At 44.8% G+C, this 19364-nt stretch overlaps 1 protein-coding gene and 1 non-coding gene across 2 annotated transcripts in view; both read left to right on the top strand.

Moving 5' to 3' along the window:
- Window positions 1-18704, top strand: part of LOC142590477 (uncharacterized) — an 83800-nt gene extending 65096 nt beyond the window's left edge. The window contains exon 4 of the mRNA XM_075702630.1: window positions 16374-18704. Coding sequence (XP_075558745.1) covers window positions 16374-17191 — 818 coding nt within the window. The 3' untranslated portion in view covers window positions 17192-18704. The remainder of the gene's footprint in view (window positions 1-16373) is intronic.
- Window positions 3388-3460, top strand: TRNAS-CGA (transfer RNA serine (anticodon CGA)). The gene has a single exon. It is a non-coding gene; the product is annotated as a tRNA-Ser (tRNA).
- Window positions 18705-19364: the final 660 nt, after the last annotated feature.

The following is a 19364-nucleotide window of genomic DNA, read 5'->3' as shown; positions in this document are numbered from 1 at the left end:
GAAGTTCTACAGGGCACGACACCGCACATAAACAGTAGTTACTGCTCCTAACATACGCCGCATTATTCAGGTAACTGACCTGTAACAAGAACCGGCGTGAGCGTGCCATTCCCGGTGCGGTGTCGTGCCCGAAGTGCGCTGTTGATGGCTGGCATTTAAGGCTTCCGCACGCTGTGTCGAGGGTAGTCTTCGCACGCCCGGGTTGCCAGTTGGTGTAGCAAGCTTCGTCCAGAACCGGCCTCCAGCGCTGTGAAGCAGACAGTGGTGGTGACAGCTTGACACCAAAGTTCTGGCTTGGGTGAACAAACTAAGAACAGACTGCCCAGCTGATAGCGCCCTGTAACAAGAACCGGCGTGAGCGTGCCATTCCCGGTGCGGTGTCGTGCCCCGGCATTTTAAGGCATTTCAAGGCATTTTTTTTCTCCAGTCTTAAAGAAGTCAAGGTCCTTTTAGATTTACACTTCTCAGTGTTATGTTTGATTATCCATAGTCTGGGGGGGTGCTGTGTCCGGTGGCAGGCTAGCTTGCTTAAATCAAAGGGAGCTTTATGCAAGAATTTCTCCACACAAAATGCATTGCAGCTTGCCTTGACGCTTGTTTTCATAGACCCGGACTTTCTACCATTGAACTTTTGTACCCTCCTAACTACCCGGTGTCACGCTAGATGCTTGTGTGACCAGATTGTGAACATGGACTTTGTCAACCCTGCCAAGAGGAAGGTTTCCTGGCACGTGCCAAACGCCATATATGTAGTAGCAGTGATGGTATGGCCTCATCTTTGATTAATTATCATGGTTGGCAAGCACCACCTTGCATAGCCCTGCAGAAGGTGTGATGCACTGCACACTGTACTCTTGGATTCAACTTATGCGCAAAGGCTCTGTGGACGCTGAAAATGCTTTTGCGAACCCTTATTAAACCACTGCTGCAGAGAACAGAATCGTTAATCAGCACTACCTTTGCTGTAATATTCGTAGACAGTAGATGTCTCGAAGAGCTAGGAAGGTTTGATCCAGGAACAAACCCGTTCTGTATAGTGAGCATGTACGATCTTTGCATTGGCCCCCGCAGGGGTGTCTGCGTCAGCAGGCGTTTGGTGTGTTGCGACACCACGTACCCGAGCACACGAGGGTTGGACCCTCCCGCGTGTAGCCGTGCGCGGCTTAGCCGTGTCCGGGAAAAGGGGATCCTGGGGGTTGAGCCAATGCCGTGTGTTTGGACCTTTACGGCCCCTCGGCGGCGGCAACACGCCCCTTTGGCATCGGCTTCACGTAGACGGCACCTCCAGAATGACCCACCTGGGGGAAATCGGCAGTCGCCCTTTCCTATCGCTCTCTCCTCAAATCTTCGTGTTCATCTCTCACTTTTGACCTTTCCTGACTTTTCCTCTCTTCCATTTACTTTCTTTCTCCACGGCGGCAAGGGTTAGCCTTGTGTGGCTATCCTACCTTGGATACAGCATATTTGGTTATAGTGACGGCATACGGCTGGCGTCGTACAGGCTTGTACACAAGCTCTGCCGCGTCCCCTCGTTGGGCTCCGTGATGGGCGGTCGGCGCTGTTGCCGAACATACACACTTTCTATGGCAGCACAAACCTCTGTTGTCTATGATCGGCGTCTGAAAAGATACTGCACTGAAGTACCATTCCATTTCTCCTTTCGGAGCAACGCTCCATCCTTCCCCAAGTACTATGTAGTACACAGCGAAAGCAACATGCCAGTAAGGAAGCTCTCTCCATTCCTTGTATCCAAATGCCTGAAAGAAAAAATCGGACCGAGGTACCAAGCCTCCAAAATGTCTATTGGGGACCTCCTCCTAGAACTGAATGATAAAAACCGAGCAGAGAAGCTCACTGACCTTACCAGTATTGGCGACGCGACAGTGACAGTGTCAGTCCATAGAACACTTAATACAAGCAGGGGAGTAATATCTGAAGAAGACTTCATTGGATTGAGCGATGAGGAACTCCTTGGGGGTTTCCAAGAACAAAATGTGACAAAAGTACAAAGAATTGTAATCCGCAGAAACAACCAAGAAATCCCCACCAAACATGTCATACTCACCTTTGGAACAAGCGAAATGCCTACTTCACTCGATGCAGGTTATGTTAAAGTCAATGTGAGACCATATATCCCGAACCCCAGACGTTGTTTCAAGGGCCAAAGGTTCGGACATGCTTCACATGCATTCCGAGGCCAAACAACCTGTGCTAAATAAAGCTCGAGTGATCATCAATCTGAAAACTGCACTTCTTCCCCACATTGTATTAACTGCAAAGGAGACCATCCAGCCTACTCGCGGTCTTGCCTATGCTGGAAAAAGGAAAAGGAAGTCATTGCAGTAACTGGGAAAGAAAAAAAGATTCGTTCTTTGAAGCCAGAAAGCGGCTATCATACCTTCCGCGAAGAAGTTATGCCGATGTGACGCAGGCGGGGGAAGCGTCACAGAGGCCTCCGGAGTCCTCCGAGCCCACGCGCAGTGTTTCCACAGTGACTCCCCTCGCCCCCGTGATGGAAGCACCCGACGCTGCTCCATCGTCTTCACAGACCTTGCAGACACCAGTCTGAAGCCTGAAGTCTCAACCTGAAGGTTATCGCTCCTTTGTATTACCCTTCTTGAGTTCTACATTACCTAACATCTTTCCTATCTCCTATTCAACTATTAAAGCCATTTTTTACTTTTCAATTCCATAATGGCTTTTATTATTCACTGTAATTGTAGAGGTCTTTGACATAACTGTGGCCTTGTGCTTACAGGAAACAAACCTAGGTGAAAAACACAAACATGTTTTAAAAGATTTCACTGTTGTACGGCGCGACCGTACTCAGATGAACCGGCTTTCGGGTGGTGTAGCCATTGTTGTGCAGGGCGGTATTGCAGTTAGAGAAGTTCCGATTACGAGTCACATAGAAACCGTTGCTGTAACCGTTATAACTCACAAAACCATCACCATTTGCTCGCTGTATATCCCACCCCACACCCATTTTACCGTTAAACACTTAGAAAATATAACAGGTCAATTACCGGAGCCATTTGTTTTAGTGGGATATTTTAATGCTCATGGTACTCTTTGGGGCAGTATCAAAACTGACCAAAGAGGGCAAATGGTTGAAGGTTTTATTCTGTCAAATGATATGTCATTCTATGACATATCAAGGACTCCCCCTGAATCCTCCGAGGGCCTGGACCAGGGGATCAACGATGCGTGAAATATACGTGAAATATACGTGATTCATATACGTGAAAAGACCACGCTCTCGTGACGCCTGCGGCATGAAGGACGTTCCACGCCCGCCGCCAAGGTCTGTGAGTGGCGGCGCTGGCTAACACTGCCAGGGTTCTACTAGGACACATAAATACCCAAGAAAGTGGATGGGAAAACAGCGCCGCGGTAGCTCAATTGGTAGAGCATCGCACGCGAAATGCGAAGGTTGTGGGTTCGGTTCCCACCTGCGGCAAGTTGTTTTATCATCCACTTTAATTTCGATTAATTTATCGTTTCATTACTTCATTTATTAGCACAAGTAATTTCCCCTATGTTGTCCTTGGTATCGGTGTTTGCTGGCTTCTTATGATGTGACTAATAAAAATCGGGCCCCTCGGTTAACCCCCTTTCTTCTCGTTGTGTGTGTGTATATATATATATATATATATATATATATATATATATATGTGTGTGTGTGTGTGTGTGTGTGTGTGTACGATAAATCGTGAAAAAAATCCATTTTCTGTTTGCCGTTCTGTTTGTTTGAAAAGTTGTCTGCCACAGCAGATAATCTTTTTGTTCAAGCAACTATTTGCACAGACGACATTTGTTTTATCAAAATTACCGATACTTCAACTTTAACGGACTTGTCGAGACGGAGGTGGAGGTAAACTTCCTTGATAGTGCGGCGCAGGGAGAGTCCCCCTGAATCCTCCGAGGGCCTGGACCAGGGGATCAACGGTGCCCGGTTTAAAACGTCACGGGCGAGCTGATAGGCCAGCTCATTGCCGTCAATCCCCGAATGCCCAGGGACCCAGCGGAGGAAGACGGTGGAAGGTTGCAGTGCGGAGACCGCTCGTTCGACCTCTTGCTGGAGTGAATGGGGTAGGGTGCGATTCTGTATGTGGTGAGTGGCGGCTTGGGAGTCGGTGTATATCGCGTACTCTGGGAGCGAGGGAAGGGAGGGAAATGATTGTAGGGCATGTGAAATGGCAAGGACCGCGAGAGAGAGTGCATTCGGAGGGTGCAGGTACGGCCCACTCGTGTGAGTTTCAGGTGCTGGGAGGTGGGGACGGTGGATAGCGTAGCCGCAGGAACCTCAAGGAGCTATGAAAGAGGCATCCGTGTAGGCTACTCCCTGGGTAGTAAAGAGGGGAGAATGATGCTGCGCGCCCGCGTGACGACGGTCGGCATGCAGGACAGAGGACATATTGGACGGGAGGGGGAGGATGCGAAGATTGGGAGCCGGGGTGGATTTTGGAGGGGTAAAGGTGGAAACGGGAATGGGAGAGATACCCGCCCATGGGCCAGTAACCACTGACCCTGACGGGTCAGAGAAAGCTGGGAGTCACGCTGGAGAGAGAGAATATATATATATATATATATATATGTATATATACACGCGATAACTTCTGAAAAAAATACATCTGTTTGCCGTTCTGTTTGTTTGCAAAGTTGTCTGCAACAGCAGATAAACTTCTTGTGCTAGCAACTATTCGCACAGACGGCATTTGTTTTATCAAGATTACCTATACTTCAATTTTAACGGACTTGAAAATGTGGAGATAATGGCCTCGTGGGAAGGTAAAAATAAAAAAAATGATAGCGGGTTCTATCTAGAGGTAGAAAAGGAGGGTGCCCCTATGGTACTGGGTTGTGCTGTGTGATTAAAATAGTTGTTTTTCACAGAGCGGTCCAGCTTACACAGTGCATTTATGGCACCAAGATGCCGCTGAATGTTCTCAAAACTTTTCCGAGGTCTCTTCGTAGCTCCGTCTAAGTACCTCCACGATTTTCTAAGCCGCTGTAGTTGTTTTTAAGCGCACCCTAGGCACCAGCACTTCGTCACAGTTTATACTAAGCGCTGCGATGAAGCGGTGGGTGATTTTTAGTATTTGGATTGCGTTTATGAATGAGTGACTACTTACTGCTTTCACATATCCTGCCCACAGTAAAAACTTCGTATAATATAGATTGCAATTGCTTTCACAATTTGCTCCGAATGTCTGTTTTGCTGGTCCAAAATGGATTTCTAGTGGCTGCAACAGCTGCTACGAAATGGCATGCGCCAGTAGCATCATAATCCACAACACGTGGCAAAAGCTGGCGGGAGCTCATGGAAGAAGCCAACTCCAGAGACTCAAGCTGAGCAATTTAGGAAGAGACACCTTGAGAAGGCTGGGGTACCGAGTAGAAGAAAACAACAGAGGCAAGAAAAGTATTGGGCGTTCCTTTGTGTTCTAGCTAAAAAGCATAGATCTGTGCTATGAACTGTATAAACTCGATACATAAAGTAAGTTTGTAACAGCCCAGTTAAGGTTTACAACTAGAATGTGAGATCTTTCTTAAAGGGTTATCTTCTAACATCAGTTGCTGCACAAATGAACATACCAGGAACATGCCTTCTTACAGGTTGTACACATACAAATACAACATCTTTAGTAAATGCATATAATCCCTTTCTCGGAAAATAAAAATGACAATGTTGTGGTACATATATTTTAACACTTCCTCACACCACGCCATGCACGCCATGTACCCAGACATGTACACCACAAACAGATGCACATCGTGTGACGAGGTCTTATGGGAGTGTCGGGACCTAACAAACAAGTCGGGCAGTGCCGACCCCTCCGTCTCTTCCACCGCCAGCCTCCAGTCACGCTGGATGACCGCACTGCTCAGCTCTGACCTGACAGCACAACTCTGGGCCGTCCAGCGAGCCGAGGAAGCCGCTTCGAGAGAAGGTCTCGGAACCGCGTCCGCGGCGGGTGCCCAGACCCACTAAAAAGACGCCGGACTCAAATCTTGTTGATTTGAAATGAAAGGTTACGCTCTCTCTCCTCACACCAAATCATTAATTTATACCTCTTAGTTGTGTCCTCGATCAGCAATGGTTTCGAAGCCTAATGGGACCAACGTGTTTCTACGTTCTTTGCGAAGCGGCACATTATTCAATTCAGTCTTTATTTTTCTCTTGGACAGGAAAGGAGAGAAGACTAAAAGCTCGTAAGCTTGGCAGATGTCCTGCCCCCTTTATCAGCTTGGCAGTACAGTACACAGGCAGCTATTTTCAGGTTTTGCAATAAATACTGAAACAAGATAACAAAACACTTCGTAAAAAGCAGTGCTATGCATCGCAGCACAAGACATAGGCATTCGAAAAAAACAAATAAGATGTTATGGGGAAAAACATATGCACTAGAATAAACAAATAACATGTTATGGGGAAACGAAAAAACAAAAGCGGTATAGCTTTAAACTGAGTGCAATATCACGTAGGTTTGCTTAGAAAAAATCGCTTAATAGCATCAATTGAATGCTGAAAGGGGTCAAACAATCTTTTGTTTAATTTATTTAATAATACTGGAAGAGTATAAAAACGAGACTGCTCGGTATAATATGCCCTAGGTGTCGGTACTAACCAAATTTTCTTGTCTTGCAAGGATGAAGGATTTGAACTCTCTGTTATGTGTAAAGTCAAAGCTGACTAAATGTCGAACATGTTTGCATCGAATTATTCCTTATATTGAACAATTTTTAGAATACTGTTGCATAATAAAGAAATTATCGCAAAAGATATGGTTACATCGAACAAAAATGGCACATTACTGATACATTGAACTTCAAAAAGCATGAGAATTCCCCAGAAGTTGGCTTTCGTTCTCAACTGTATTAAACATAAAATATTCTTACATAAATTGCTGCTTTATGGAATAAGTTGTACATCCCTGGAGATTATTAATAGTTACTTATCGTTTTTAATACAGTGCGCAGTTGTAAACTGTAACCCATCTACTTTTGGCACATGTTCCACAGGTGTTCCACAGGGCTCCATTTTGGGGCCCTTGCTTCTCCTAGTTCATAGTGATATTAGTATACCTAGTAGAGCTGATATAGTTCTGTATGTAGATGACACTATCATATTTTTCTGCAGTCACAACTTGAACACTCTAGTAAATGCAAAGAAATATTTCTCTGAACATGGTCAAATTTCAGCTACATGTGTGCAAAAGAATATTTATTGTCCTTAAACTTAAGAATGAAATTCTACATTTTGACCCTATCTTCAGTTTGAAAAAGCAAAAAAATAGAATGTGTGAGCTCAATACGTTTTCTTGGAGTGGCATTTAGTGAACAGTTAACCTTGACTCTGCATATTAATTACCTGCGTTTCAGTATACCATGCTAAGTCGGTCTAATACATATAATAAGGCTTGTCCTACCAACTTTGCTGAAAAAAACACTATGTTTGACACTTACCCAGTCAGTTCTTCATTACTGTTTACTTTTCTGAGGTAGACAACATATGCAAACCTAAACCCCTCAATTATATAGCAAACAAGGCAATCAGAGCAAACGGTAATATTCCCAGAACTTCGATAACACAGGAATACCGACGAATACCAGCGCTTCTTAATACGCATACCTTAGTAACCTTTCGGCATGCAATATAGGCTGGTCACAAGATCCACAGCAAGCCTAACTTTTAGGCTGATTACATGACCCACAGCAACTAACCTTAGGTTTTGTTCACTTGCACAGCCTGGTGCTGTTTCTGAACTGCGACGTGCATTTTGCAGGATTCCAGAGGCTAGAACTAGCTGTGGGCTTCTAACCTTTGAACATAGCATCATAACTTTCCTGAATGATAACAAAGCAAGCGAAAATCTAATACATAGTTCTCTTGTAAAATACTTTACAAAAAAGAAGTGTGGATCTATTAAGGGTTCATCCAGAAATATGGTTTCCATCAATTTTAGAAATCGACAACATTGTTTATTCTCATAGAAATTTACACCATCGAAAAGAGGAAACATTACTCTATTTTTCTGCGTAATCGTATCCCAGTGTCGTTGAACTCCGCCGCCAATCCACTGAGGAAGCGTTTCAACTCTTGTTTGACTTCATTGGCGCTCCTGGTTCGTTGGCCACTCAAACGTTCCTTTAACTTGGGGAACAAGTGATAATCACTGCGCACAAGGTCTGGACTGTATGGTAGGTGGGGCATGACAGTCCACTCAAAGTTTGTCAAAAGTTCCTGGTTTTGACGGGAGACGTCAGGTCGAACGTTCTCGTGAAGCAGCGTTACACCGGCAGCGAGTCATCCTCGCCTTCGGTTCTGGATAGCTTGCCTGAGTTTTATTAGTGTTGCACAATAACTGTCTGAGTTGATTGTTGTCCCACGTTCCCATGAAATTGATCAGCAGTATCCCCTTACGACCCCAAAAAACACTGGCTATGATTATGCAAAAAAGAAGTGAGGCGTGCAGACAGGACACAAGAGTAGAGAAGGGGACAACACGAACGCCGACTATCAACTGAAGGGAGCACTGAGGCGAAAAAAGAAAGAAGACACAAAACTCATCTGCGCATGCTCAGGAATGGTAACACCACGTGTCAGTCGGGTACACGTGCCGGTCTACGTGAGAAATAGCTGTTCAGGCACTTAATCTCTTCCTTATGTAAGGTAATCGATGGCTGACTCACGCACACACTTCCACCATTACAGATATGCCATGCCTCTACCATAAGACGCGTATCTTCATTCTTATGCCTTTACAATATCGCGCATTGATGTAACTCTGGCGTGCAGTTACAATCTTGGCAATGTAGCGAAATATTAGAAGGCGATCCACCAGTTAACGACCTTTTATGTTCCATTAGCCTCTGATTGATACACCGTCCCGTTTGCCATACGTAGAACTGGCCACAGCTAAGAGGAATTTTATAAACCACACACATACAACAGTCAGTAAAACTGTTGTTCTTATCGTGCTTCACTGGACAAATATCTGTTCGTTTTTTGCCTTTTGCCTGCTCCTTTGTTCTCTGTTCGGCAGCGCATATCTTACCTAGCTTATTGGGAGCAGTGAAAGCAACATTAACATCATATCTACTTGCAACTTTTTTAAGCCTGTGCGACACTGAATAAATATACGGAATAGCCACTACTCTTTTTTTTGCTATTACTGCTTTCTGTAATCACGTCCGTCCCTCTCGAAACCGACTTTTTTAGGCGCTCAGCCACAGTGGCCACTGCTACACTAGGATAACCTGCTTCTAATAGGCGCTGGATCTGCGCATTAAAACTGGCGCTCATTTTGTGCATGCATGATCTGGTGAGGGAAGACTTAAGGCACGACATGGCAATTCCGTTTTTTACTACTTTGGAATGCTTGGATTGAAAGTTTAGCAACGGCTTCGAAGATCTTAGGGAGTACTGCCAACAAACATGATTCTGTTCGAAGACCAAGGAAATGTCAAGAAACTGAATTACGCGTCGCTGAGGAAATTTCTTGGTAAACTTTAATCCTCCTCCATAACGTTTACATTGTTCACTTACTGAAGTAGCAGCGGAATCGAATTCTTTCCTATTTCAGAAAATCAGGTAATCATCAACGTAACGAAATATCTTGATAACGCAATCACCTAAGTCTTTCTCTAGGCAGTTGTCAACCTTACTCAGGTAAATATTGCTAAGAATAGGGGCAACTTTTGAGCCAATACAAATACCTGATTTCTGCAGAAAAACGCCATCTCTCCACCCAGTCAGCGTTGACTTCAGGTACATTGAAAGAATTTCTAGAAAAGCTCCCGTGGAAACACCGCATCTGTCAATAAAATACGACTCTAGCACTTGTTCTTTAATGCACTCATTTACGGAATTTAGCAACCCGTCATGCGGCAAAGAATAATACAGTTCTTCGATATCCATACTAAAAGCTGTACAATCACCAGGATTTCCTCCCTCAAATATTGAACTAGTGCCTAAGAATTACGCAATCAAAAGGGGTCTGAAAAAACTAGTGAAGCTAAGCACTTCTGTAGGTAACTAGCGACACGGACCTGCCACGTCCCTTTCTCTGACACTATAGCACGAAAAGGAATTTCTTGCTTTTGGGTCTTGGCCGAGAAAAACAGTTCTAAGGTGAGGGATTTAGCTTTCTTGACATTACAGACAACCCTATCAAGATTATGTCTTGACAAGAGGTCAAACGCACGTTGCTTAACTACCGAAGGCTTGAGTTTTACTGGCTGTAAATTATTTTCTATGGCTGAAATCGCTTTTTCTGAAAACATGTCATCTGGCATAATTACGGAATAGCCTTCCTTGTCAGATATTGCTGGTCTAAGTTTATGCTCCACAAGGTAATCAACTAATCGTCGGACAGGGTCAGACGTCTTAAAGTGAGAATTTGATTGTTTAATGCTAGCAATGCAATCTGAAATACAGCGCGAGCGTTCTTCCGGGACGAACCTGGTTATGTAGCGCGGTATGCTTAAAGCGTCAACGGGTTTTATGTTAGGCTTAAAACAGTGCTTAGGACCTAAAACAAGGGTTCTTCTATGGTTATCACTTACGATGGCGTCTCCAAGGACCATTACGTTATTTGACGGTGAATTAATAGAAAGGTGTTTCCTCTTACTTTGTTGAAGCTCCGGAAGTTTCATCCTCCATAGGAAGTCCGCGTGTTGCACGGCTACCCTATTCCAATCGGCGTAGGGGCGGTTCCAATGGCGACCGTCTCCCAGGGCCGCGCGACGGACCTTTAGGCACTCCTGATAGAACCTAACTTGGCGCCATGATTCAGCAGATAGAATAGCTCCTATCCTCCTGGCATGCCCAGTTGATGGTTGAGGGAAGCCGCACATCATTTGAAATTCCAATGGGACGACGCGATTACGACTAAACCATGACATGGTTCTAGCGCGGATCATACATATCGCAATTAAGGAAGCTAACGAAGCAGGATTGTGGAGATAAGTAGGGGAACATGGGAAAGGGCTCAGAGTACTAGAAATGTGTTGTCCACAATTCGTGCTGTTCACTTCTCTACTCTTGTGTCCTGTCTGCACGCCTCACTTCTTTTTTGCATAATGAATCCTTACCTCAGCTTTCTGTCGTTCTAAACTGGCTATGACTTTGGCAACAGAATTAAGGAGCTTCTTTGAACTTCTTTCCAACTGTGCTGACTCTGGGTGACGCCACTGTTTGGATTTTTGTTTCGTTTCGGGAGTGAAATGAAACACCCACATTTCATCTCCCGTAACAATGGTATCCAACAATACTTCCTTATCTTCTTGACACTTTTGAAGAAACTGGCGGGCACAGTCAAGGCATTTCTCCTTGCGGTCTGATGTCAATAGCCGCAGTATCCGTCGAGCACAACACTTGTGAAACCCCAATTTTTCAGTCAAAGCTCTTTCCACTGTACCGTAAGAACTCCCAGGAATCGGAGCAACAAGTTCACGGACGGTGATTATCCTGTTTTGAAGCACTTCGCGTTGGTCCATCTCGATAACCTTCTCCTAAACTGGCGGAAGTCCACTCTTCATCGTGGACTTCCTTCCGACTGGCACTAAAATCCCTGCACCACTTTCAGACGTGTTGAACGGACATACACTTGTCGCCATACGCCTCTGTCAATTGACGATGAATATCCGCGGGTGGAGTCCCTTTGGCCGACAAAAAGCGAATTACGGAATGAATTTACGCTTGGTGGGATCAACAATGGGAACCTCCATATCGGACGGCTGCTGAGCCAAGAATGAGGGGCGCAGCGAAGCGAGGCAGGGGGGAACCGTGAGAGGGGGAACAGCCGCGCGCAGCAGTGTTGCCGGATTTCGCCTCGCACCTTCCCCGTGTGGCTGGAGCTCATTGGGAACCTTATTCCTGGAGTGATATTACACACAACTTCGACTTATTGTGGTCATAACGTGTCCGATTACTTATTTATTTTTTAGTGCTGCATGTGTTGCTCTCTTTCACAGCTGTAGCTGAATAATAGGTTATGCTGAAACGTATTTATACTGTGCAGAATTTTGGGTGTTCTTTTTTGGTGTGATTCTGATGCTGCCGCACAAGGAAGCGTGTTGCCATCTCAAATGCGTTCGTTGTCATCACCAGGAAGGCGGGCCTCGTCAGGCACATACAGGCTTTAGCCTCCCCCTTGATGTGGCGATGCATGTTTGAATGATGTATGTGAAAAGCGATTCTTGCAATAAACTTTCAATCTTAAAAAAAAAAAACTTTTCAAGTCTGGTAACTAAGGAGTGAATCTGAAGATTCATTTAAGGAAAGCGAGTGAATAGCACTTACTGTGGTGTACCAAAACGTCACTCTGCAGAGAAGAGGCTTAATTTTGCTTTGTATTGACATCTTAAAATAAACAAATGTTACCAAAGAAAAGTATGGTGATGCAGCTTCAGTTATCTATTTCTACTATGTATGCCTGTTGTAAATAAACTTAACTTTCTCCATGAACTGTGAACCTTGCTCATTTGGCATAAGTGAAGAATGAGCCTGATGTTAAGATCGTTTAGAATTTTTGCTATAATGTTATGTTGGAAAAATGTTCAATTGGGCCGATTCAATTACTTTTTATGCTTCTGTGGACAGAGAAGCATATACAACGGCTCCTTACGAATTGTCAAGCACGAGGAATTGCAGCAGAGCTGCCTTAAATATTGCGACAGTTGTGACTATGCGATATACGTCCTATCCTCACTCATTGCACAAAAGTGCAACAGCATGAGGAGAAGCCGCACGATTGGCACTTCTGCTATCAGAGCTTTTCGCATAAGCGCGACTTTGCTCAGTATTACCCCGCAAAAAGGGCTCAAATTTGAAACGAAGCGCTGTGCGCCCTTCGCCTCACAGGCACCGAATTCTTAGCCAATGAGTCAAGGTTAACCACAAGGGTGTGCCCATGTCTCCTACAATGCTGTGACGTCACTTATAATAATATATGACTTCGAGAATTATTGAAGGCATCAACTATTTGTTTGATATGTTGCTTCAATAAACGATTTCACGATTAGAGAAATAGTAATATTTAGAACTAGAATGTCTGTGAGTCTTTGTTTTAGTCTTTGCCGTAGCAGGTGAGACATACTTCGGTTTTGTGTGCTGGTTCCCACATTGTGCAGTCGTTTCGTGCTGAAAACGAAACTATCTGCTTTTTTACCTGGTTCCAAAGTGCTATTGTGCTCTTTGATTCGCCTCTGTCTGACTCAGTGCTTGTGACTGTGGCACTGACTTGTGCCATTATTCATGGGTTCTGGCAGAGGACGCCTGAGCAGAGCGCAATGAATAGAGTGCATGTCAAATTGTTCCACTTTAGTTGTTATATTTTTGCACCTGTAGCTCGCACCAAAAATGGTAAACATTTAAAGGGACCCTGAAACGCTTTTGACGATTTTCTACAAACGTACTGAGTCGTTAGAGTAGGTCCTTCTGATCATTAATTGACACATCTAAGTGCTCTGCGTAAAGCGTGTAATTTATTATAAGGTTTTAAAAATGCACATCGCTGCCGATCGCAGCGCACTGCTCGGCGGAATTTTAAGCCGCCCCTACCCATATGACCAAAATCACCCGTATGACGTCAGTGGGGCGAGCTATGCGATTGGCTGACCAGGGCGCGTGATCGATAATTTCTCCAACTTTATGGTAAACAAATGATCTTCGTAATAGTTGGAATGTTAGTTAATTTGTTTTTATGAAAAGAAAGTAGCATAAAGAGAATGCACAAGAACAATTTTTCAGTACACTTAAGCACTTCCGGCACACAGCAAGTGTCGTCTGCTTGTGTTACAACGTACAACGACGAGAGCTCCGCGTTTAGAGTTGGTCTCAGTCTTTTCGCGAGCACTATGATTCGACTTTGTTGCCTTGTGGACTACAAACGTAGCGACTGGCAATATGTCAAGCTTCGACATCGTGTCCCTCTGCAAGGCAGCGTACGAGCGCACTGGCTGCTGCGCATCGGACTGCCGCTATACGATCGGTGCCAGGATTTGCGCGTTTGTGGCCGTCACTTTACACCGGAAGATTACTAACGCAACAGCGTTTCGCGAGTCCCGTATTAGGGCAAACGTAAGCGCAAGGGGACAGGGTCTGGCCGCTTGACTGTGCCGTAACGGGATGAGCCGAGATGAGCAGAAGGGCAAATGTGAATGGTCTGCACGGTGCAGCCACCTGGTGGCATAGAGCGCAACCATACACAGTAGCAGCAACGAAGCGTATTCTTCTTTGCTGCTGGTGCGTATTTTTCGCAGGAGTGTAATCATCGACACGTTGTTTTTATAAATGTTTAAAATGTTTTACACTTGGTTAGAGCAATATTAGCGCTTTGTTTGGCTGGTTAAGCGCTGCGCCAACAAGTGTCTGGACCGTGTAGACCGATCAGGCCGCTCACGTACGTCTACGCCAAAGTTCCTTCATCAGCTTGAGTTTATGCCTCCAGTGATTTGCCGAAATGACCAGCTTGCCTGTGGTTAACGGAATACCAGACACGTTCGGCGCTACGACAGAATGCTCGTAACGCACGCTGCTTCGATAGCTCTCGCTTGGGGTCGACAGCCAAGCGGCTAGCGGAGAGGTCTCGCGCAGGCGGGGGCGGGCTCCAAAACAAACGGAAGTGGACGATGTGACGTCGCATCGTGACGCAGGACCAGTGAAGGCGGAGCGTAGCCCCGCTCGCTCGGCGAACGAGTTGAGGAGGAAAAGCGTGGATGGGGAGGAGGGTAGCTTCTAATCGCATGTAGCTCCATTAATACGTAACGCTTCACTCAAATTGTGGTGCGAATGTTCTACTTAAGCTGTACCCTACGCGTCTACAAAATTTGTCCGAACCGTTTCAGGGGCCCTTTAAGAGTAAGGTCAGGGTTGGGGTAGGGATTACAGAAATTTCAATTTGAGGTGCGTCTGTTTGGCAGTAAAGCGTGCGCTGCCACAAAGCTACACTTCTGGGGAATGTTCTCGACTGCTCAAACTTTCATTATCTCCTGGGTAACCCCTCGATCTTTCCATTCCTGGGTGTAGAAACTCCCTTTTCCCCACATTCATTGTCATTCTTTCCTCCTCTGTACGAGTCGCTATGTTGCGTTTAGTAGTTAACGAATGCTCGAACCTCTTGATAACGAAACGGGATATAAGAAAATAATGGATATAACGAAGTACATGAAATTCTCTGAAATCCCCATAGAGATCACCAAATTTAAAACCTCATTTTAAGGAGGTGAAATTGTCCTACCAATGCATATCATGAACTAGATTTGTCCACTAAACCAAAAAATACCCAACCGTTGCGTGCTAAGTGCATCACTTCCCCCAGGGTTCTACATTCATTCACCGAAGCAGTTTAAAATTCCCACATCTCCGCGTCGAATACGTATTCGATCAACATTGGTCTATATCAGAACCACGCGTAGCTGCGCACCTGTGCACAAGCAGCAGTGCACTATTGCACTTCTCCACTGACCTCTCCCTCTCTTGCGGGTGCTTGGCTGCACGGTTATGCACGGCGGAGCGAAAGGTTAGTCCAGTCCCTCTGTGTAGCTTGCCGCGCAGGCAGGCAACGCTGTGCGGGGCCTCGGAGACTTCCTCCGCAGCAATCGCGGGGGTCACGCCCAGGCTGTGCATTCACTCTACGTCGCTGCGGTGTGCCCTTCAGGACTCCCGAGATCGCATATGAGCAACTTTAGTGATTGAATGGTGTGTCTCTATAACCCGCATATACCGTATGTAGTATAGCCAGGTATGGCATATACAGATACCTAATATATATGAGAATTTTCACTCACCGTGACGCCATAGCAGGACATCAACACAGGGCTCTTCGTGTTATCGCGTCATAATACTGTTCTTAGCTGGCTCCTTGCAATCTCAACTTACGAAAACATTGCCAAAGTTTAGTGTGGGATCAAGAAACCGACTGATGAAGTCTTACATTAGACAAATTTGTTGTGCCAGAGGATCCTAAGCTTTGCAAGTGCCGAGTACGGCATCCGGGCCTCAATTGCTCATTAAGAATCAGAGAGCATGCTGGGTCAAAAGATTTTTAACCAGTTTGTTAAGGTTCCTAGAAATCCGTGAAAATCTTCGAACACTCCACGTTCTCTAACTTTCTAATTTTACACCTCTCTAAAAAATAATTTCTATTATAGGCGGACATCACAAACAGCATCGTCAAGCATTCAAATGCAGAACTATTGAGTAAATTAAAAAGGACCATCAAAATTTCTTTGTTTAATCATACTTGAAATCACCCTCAAGGTCTCCCGCCCCCATAAAAAAAAATAAAGCTTGTAATTAGATTCCGCACCTGTTTTCTTTTTTGTATTTCATGCTATCTTTAATTACTTCTTTTTTTGTGCAGCATCGAGGTCTTCTATTTCTCCATCAACTGCCACGTGTGACAACTCAAAGCAAGAATTCCTGCACCGATGTGACCAATGTGACCACGAGGCTGATAAATTGCTTCATCTGGACGCATATGCCAGCTTCCATACTGACGAAAAACCATATCAGTGCCCTTTATGCTCTCGGAGCCTTTCACGAAAGAGCCACCTAAAAATCCACTTGCGCACTCACACAGGTGAGAAGCCATTTCAATGCCCTTCATGCCCTCATAGCTTCTCACGAAAGAACCGCCTGAACGAACACCTGTGCACCCACACAAGTGAGAAGCCATTTGAGTGCCCTTCGTGCCTTCAGAGCTTCTCACAAAAGGCCAGCCTGAAGTCCCACCTGTGCACCGACACAGGTGAGAAGCGATATCAGTGCCCTTCATGCTCTCGGAGCTTCTTGCGAATGAGTCACCTGAATGAACACCTGCGCACCCACACAGGTGAGAAGCCATTTCAGTGCCCTTCATGCCTTCGGAGCTTCTCAAAAAAGGCCTACCTGAAATCCCACCTGCGTACCCACACAGGCGAGAAGCCTTATGAGTGCCCTTCATGCTCTCGCGGCTTCTCGCGAAAGTTTGTCCTTAATAACCACCTCCGCACCCACACAGGTGCGAAGCCATTTCAGTGCCCTTCATGCCTTAAGAGTTTTTCACAAAAGGCCAGCATGAAGCCCCACCTGCGCACCCACACAGGTGAGAAGCCATTTCAGTGCCCTTTATGCCTTAAGGGCTACTCACTAAAGGCCAGCCTGAAATACCACCTTCGCACCCACACAGGCGAGAAGTAGCCATATCTGTGCCCTTCATGCTCTCAGAGCTTCTCGCATAAGAGCCGCCTGAACGAACACCTGCGTATCCACACGGCTGAGAAGCCATTTCAGTGCCCTTCATGCCTTCAGAGCTTCTCACAAAAGGGCAGCATGAAATCCCACCTGCGCAGCCACACAGGCGGAAAGCCATATCAGTGCCCTTCATGCTTTCAGAGTTTCTCGCGAAAGAACCACCTGAACTAACACCTGCGTACCCACACAGGTGAGAAGCCATTTCAGTGCCCTTTATGCCTACAGGGCTTCTCGTTGAAGAGTGCAATGAAGGTACACCAGCGCATTCATACGGGTGACCGGCCATACAGTTGTACTGTCTGCTCCGTGTCCTTTAAGCAGTCTCATAGTTTGAGCGGACATAAGTGGAGAGCACAGCACCATGATACTGCAGGGTAGGTCAACAACTATGTTGAACTAGAGCTTGAGTAAAATGTCTATGGGCGTGTAGCTTGTAGCATAGTGTTCTACTGCATCAGGTAGTACAAATGTCAGGATGTGGTCTGATACGGTCTCTGAAACACTTTTTTCAGGTCCCCATATTTCCTCTAGATCTTCTTTCAGCAGGTAATGAAACATGGAGCTAAAGAAATTATGAAAAGTGACCCACACAAGGCTTTTACAGCTGAGAAATAACATAAACGTACAGTTAAACCTCAATAGGATGAAGACGGTAAAATTAGCTGTTTGCTTTGTAATATTATGTTTTTTCATTATTAGAAATGTAATCTTTCTTCATCCCTATCTCAAAAAATTACTGTTCTCATGTCCCTAGAAACAGTGTATGTTCGTTGTATTAATTATTACACTGCAGATGTCTGAACGATCTGCCTTCTAAGCTCTTTGTGCTTTTTCCCCAGTATTCTCTTTTGGTACATATGAACTTCTTCTTTTGGACCAGTTCATGTATTTGTTGGCTCTAGGTTCTGGTTTATGTGGTTCATCCCCGAGATACTTATGATCTTATTCTATTCATACTTCTCTTTTTTTTTTTGCAAATGGGTACTTTTTTACAGCAAATGATTGTTTAATAAGTTAGCTTTCCACTGTCTGTTTCCTCGGAGCACCAAATAAAACCATATGTTTAATCAGAATTCATTGTCTGTTCTTGGTATTTGAGTACCTGAATGACAGCATGCTATATAGTGATGTCAGTATTTGATCCTATCGAGGGCTGCAAGAGAGGTTGAGTGGTGGTAATTGGAAAGTTCATTATTATTTATTGATTTATTTATTTCAGAATACTGCAGGCCAACAGTTATGGCCCATGCAGGAGGGGCTGTACAAGGCATGTAAATACACTGTGACATAAAAAGGAAAAAGAAAAAGAAAGAACGGCACTCTAACAGATTGCCGCTAATAGACAAGCAGAAAAATATATATACAACATGTACATATTCATTCATATATATACGCATACGCACATATACAGCACTCATTCACTCAAACAAATGCTCTTCTAGAGCTTTAACAAAATTAGGGGACTGGAAGATGACCCCTGGAAGACAGTTCCAGTCGGAAACGTCCTCGGGAAAAAACTGTGAATGTTTCAGTTCTTGCAAAAATTGGTTCCAGTAAATGACTTCCTGTGTGGTGTGTTCGTCTAGACGATAACTGTTTAAGTTCTGTGGGATGCGAAATGTTTACTTTATGTGCTAAAAGGTTATGCAGGAACAACAAACGGAAAATTTTCCTACGTACTTGAAGTAGTTGGATGTTATTTGTTTTCATTAGTGTCGTAGGTGAATCAAGCCTTCTGTATTTGTTATAAATAAACCTAATCGCTTTCCTTTGCACCATCTCAAGCTGGCAAATGTCATTCTTTATGAACGGGTCCCATAAGACCGACGCGTACTCTAATTTTGATCTGATGAATGTTATGTATGCAAGACGTTTAAGCTTACTTGGAGCGCCTCTAAGCTTCCGCCTCGGAAAGCACAGCTTGGAAAATGATGAGGAACAAATGTCTGCAATATGCGCAGACCAGGTTAAATCATTTGTTATTGTAACCCCTAAGTATTTATGATGTGTGACCTCCATAATAGAATGATTTAGAAGGCTGTAAGAGAAAGGAGAAACCTGTTTTTTGCGCGAAATTCGCAAGAGGACAGTTTTATCTAGGTTAAGTTGCATATTCCAT

This window comes from Dermacentor variabilis, chromosome 8, assembly GCF_050947875.1.
Source record: "Dermacentor variabilis isolate Ectoservices chromosome 8, ASM5094787v1, whole genome shotgun sequence".
Classification (NCBI taxonomy): Eukaryota; Metazoa; Arthropoda; class Arachnida; order Ixodida; family Ixodidae; genus Dermacentor; species Dermacentor variabilis.
This window is presented reverse-complemented; position numbering and strand designations above follow the sequence as displayed.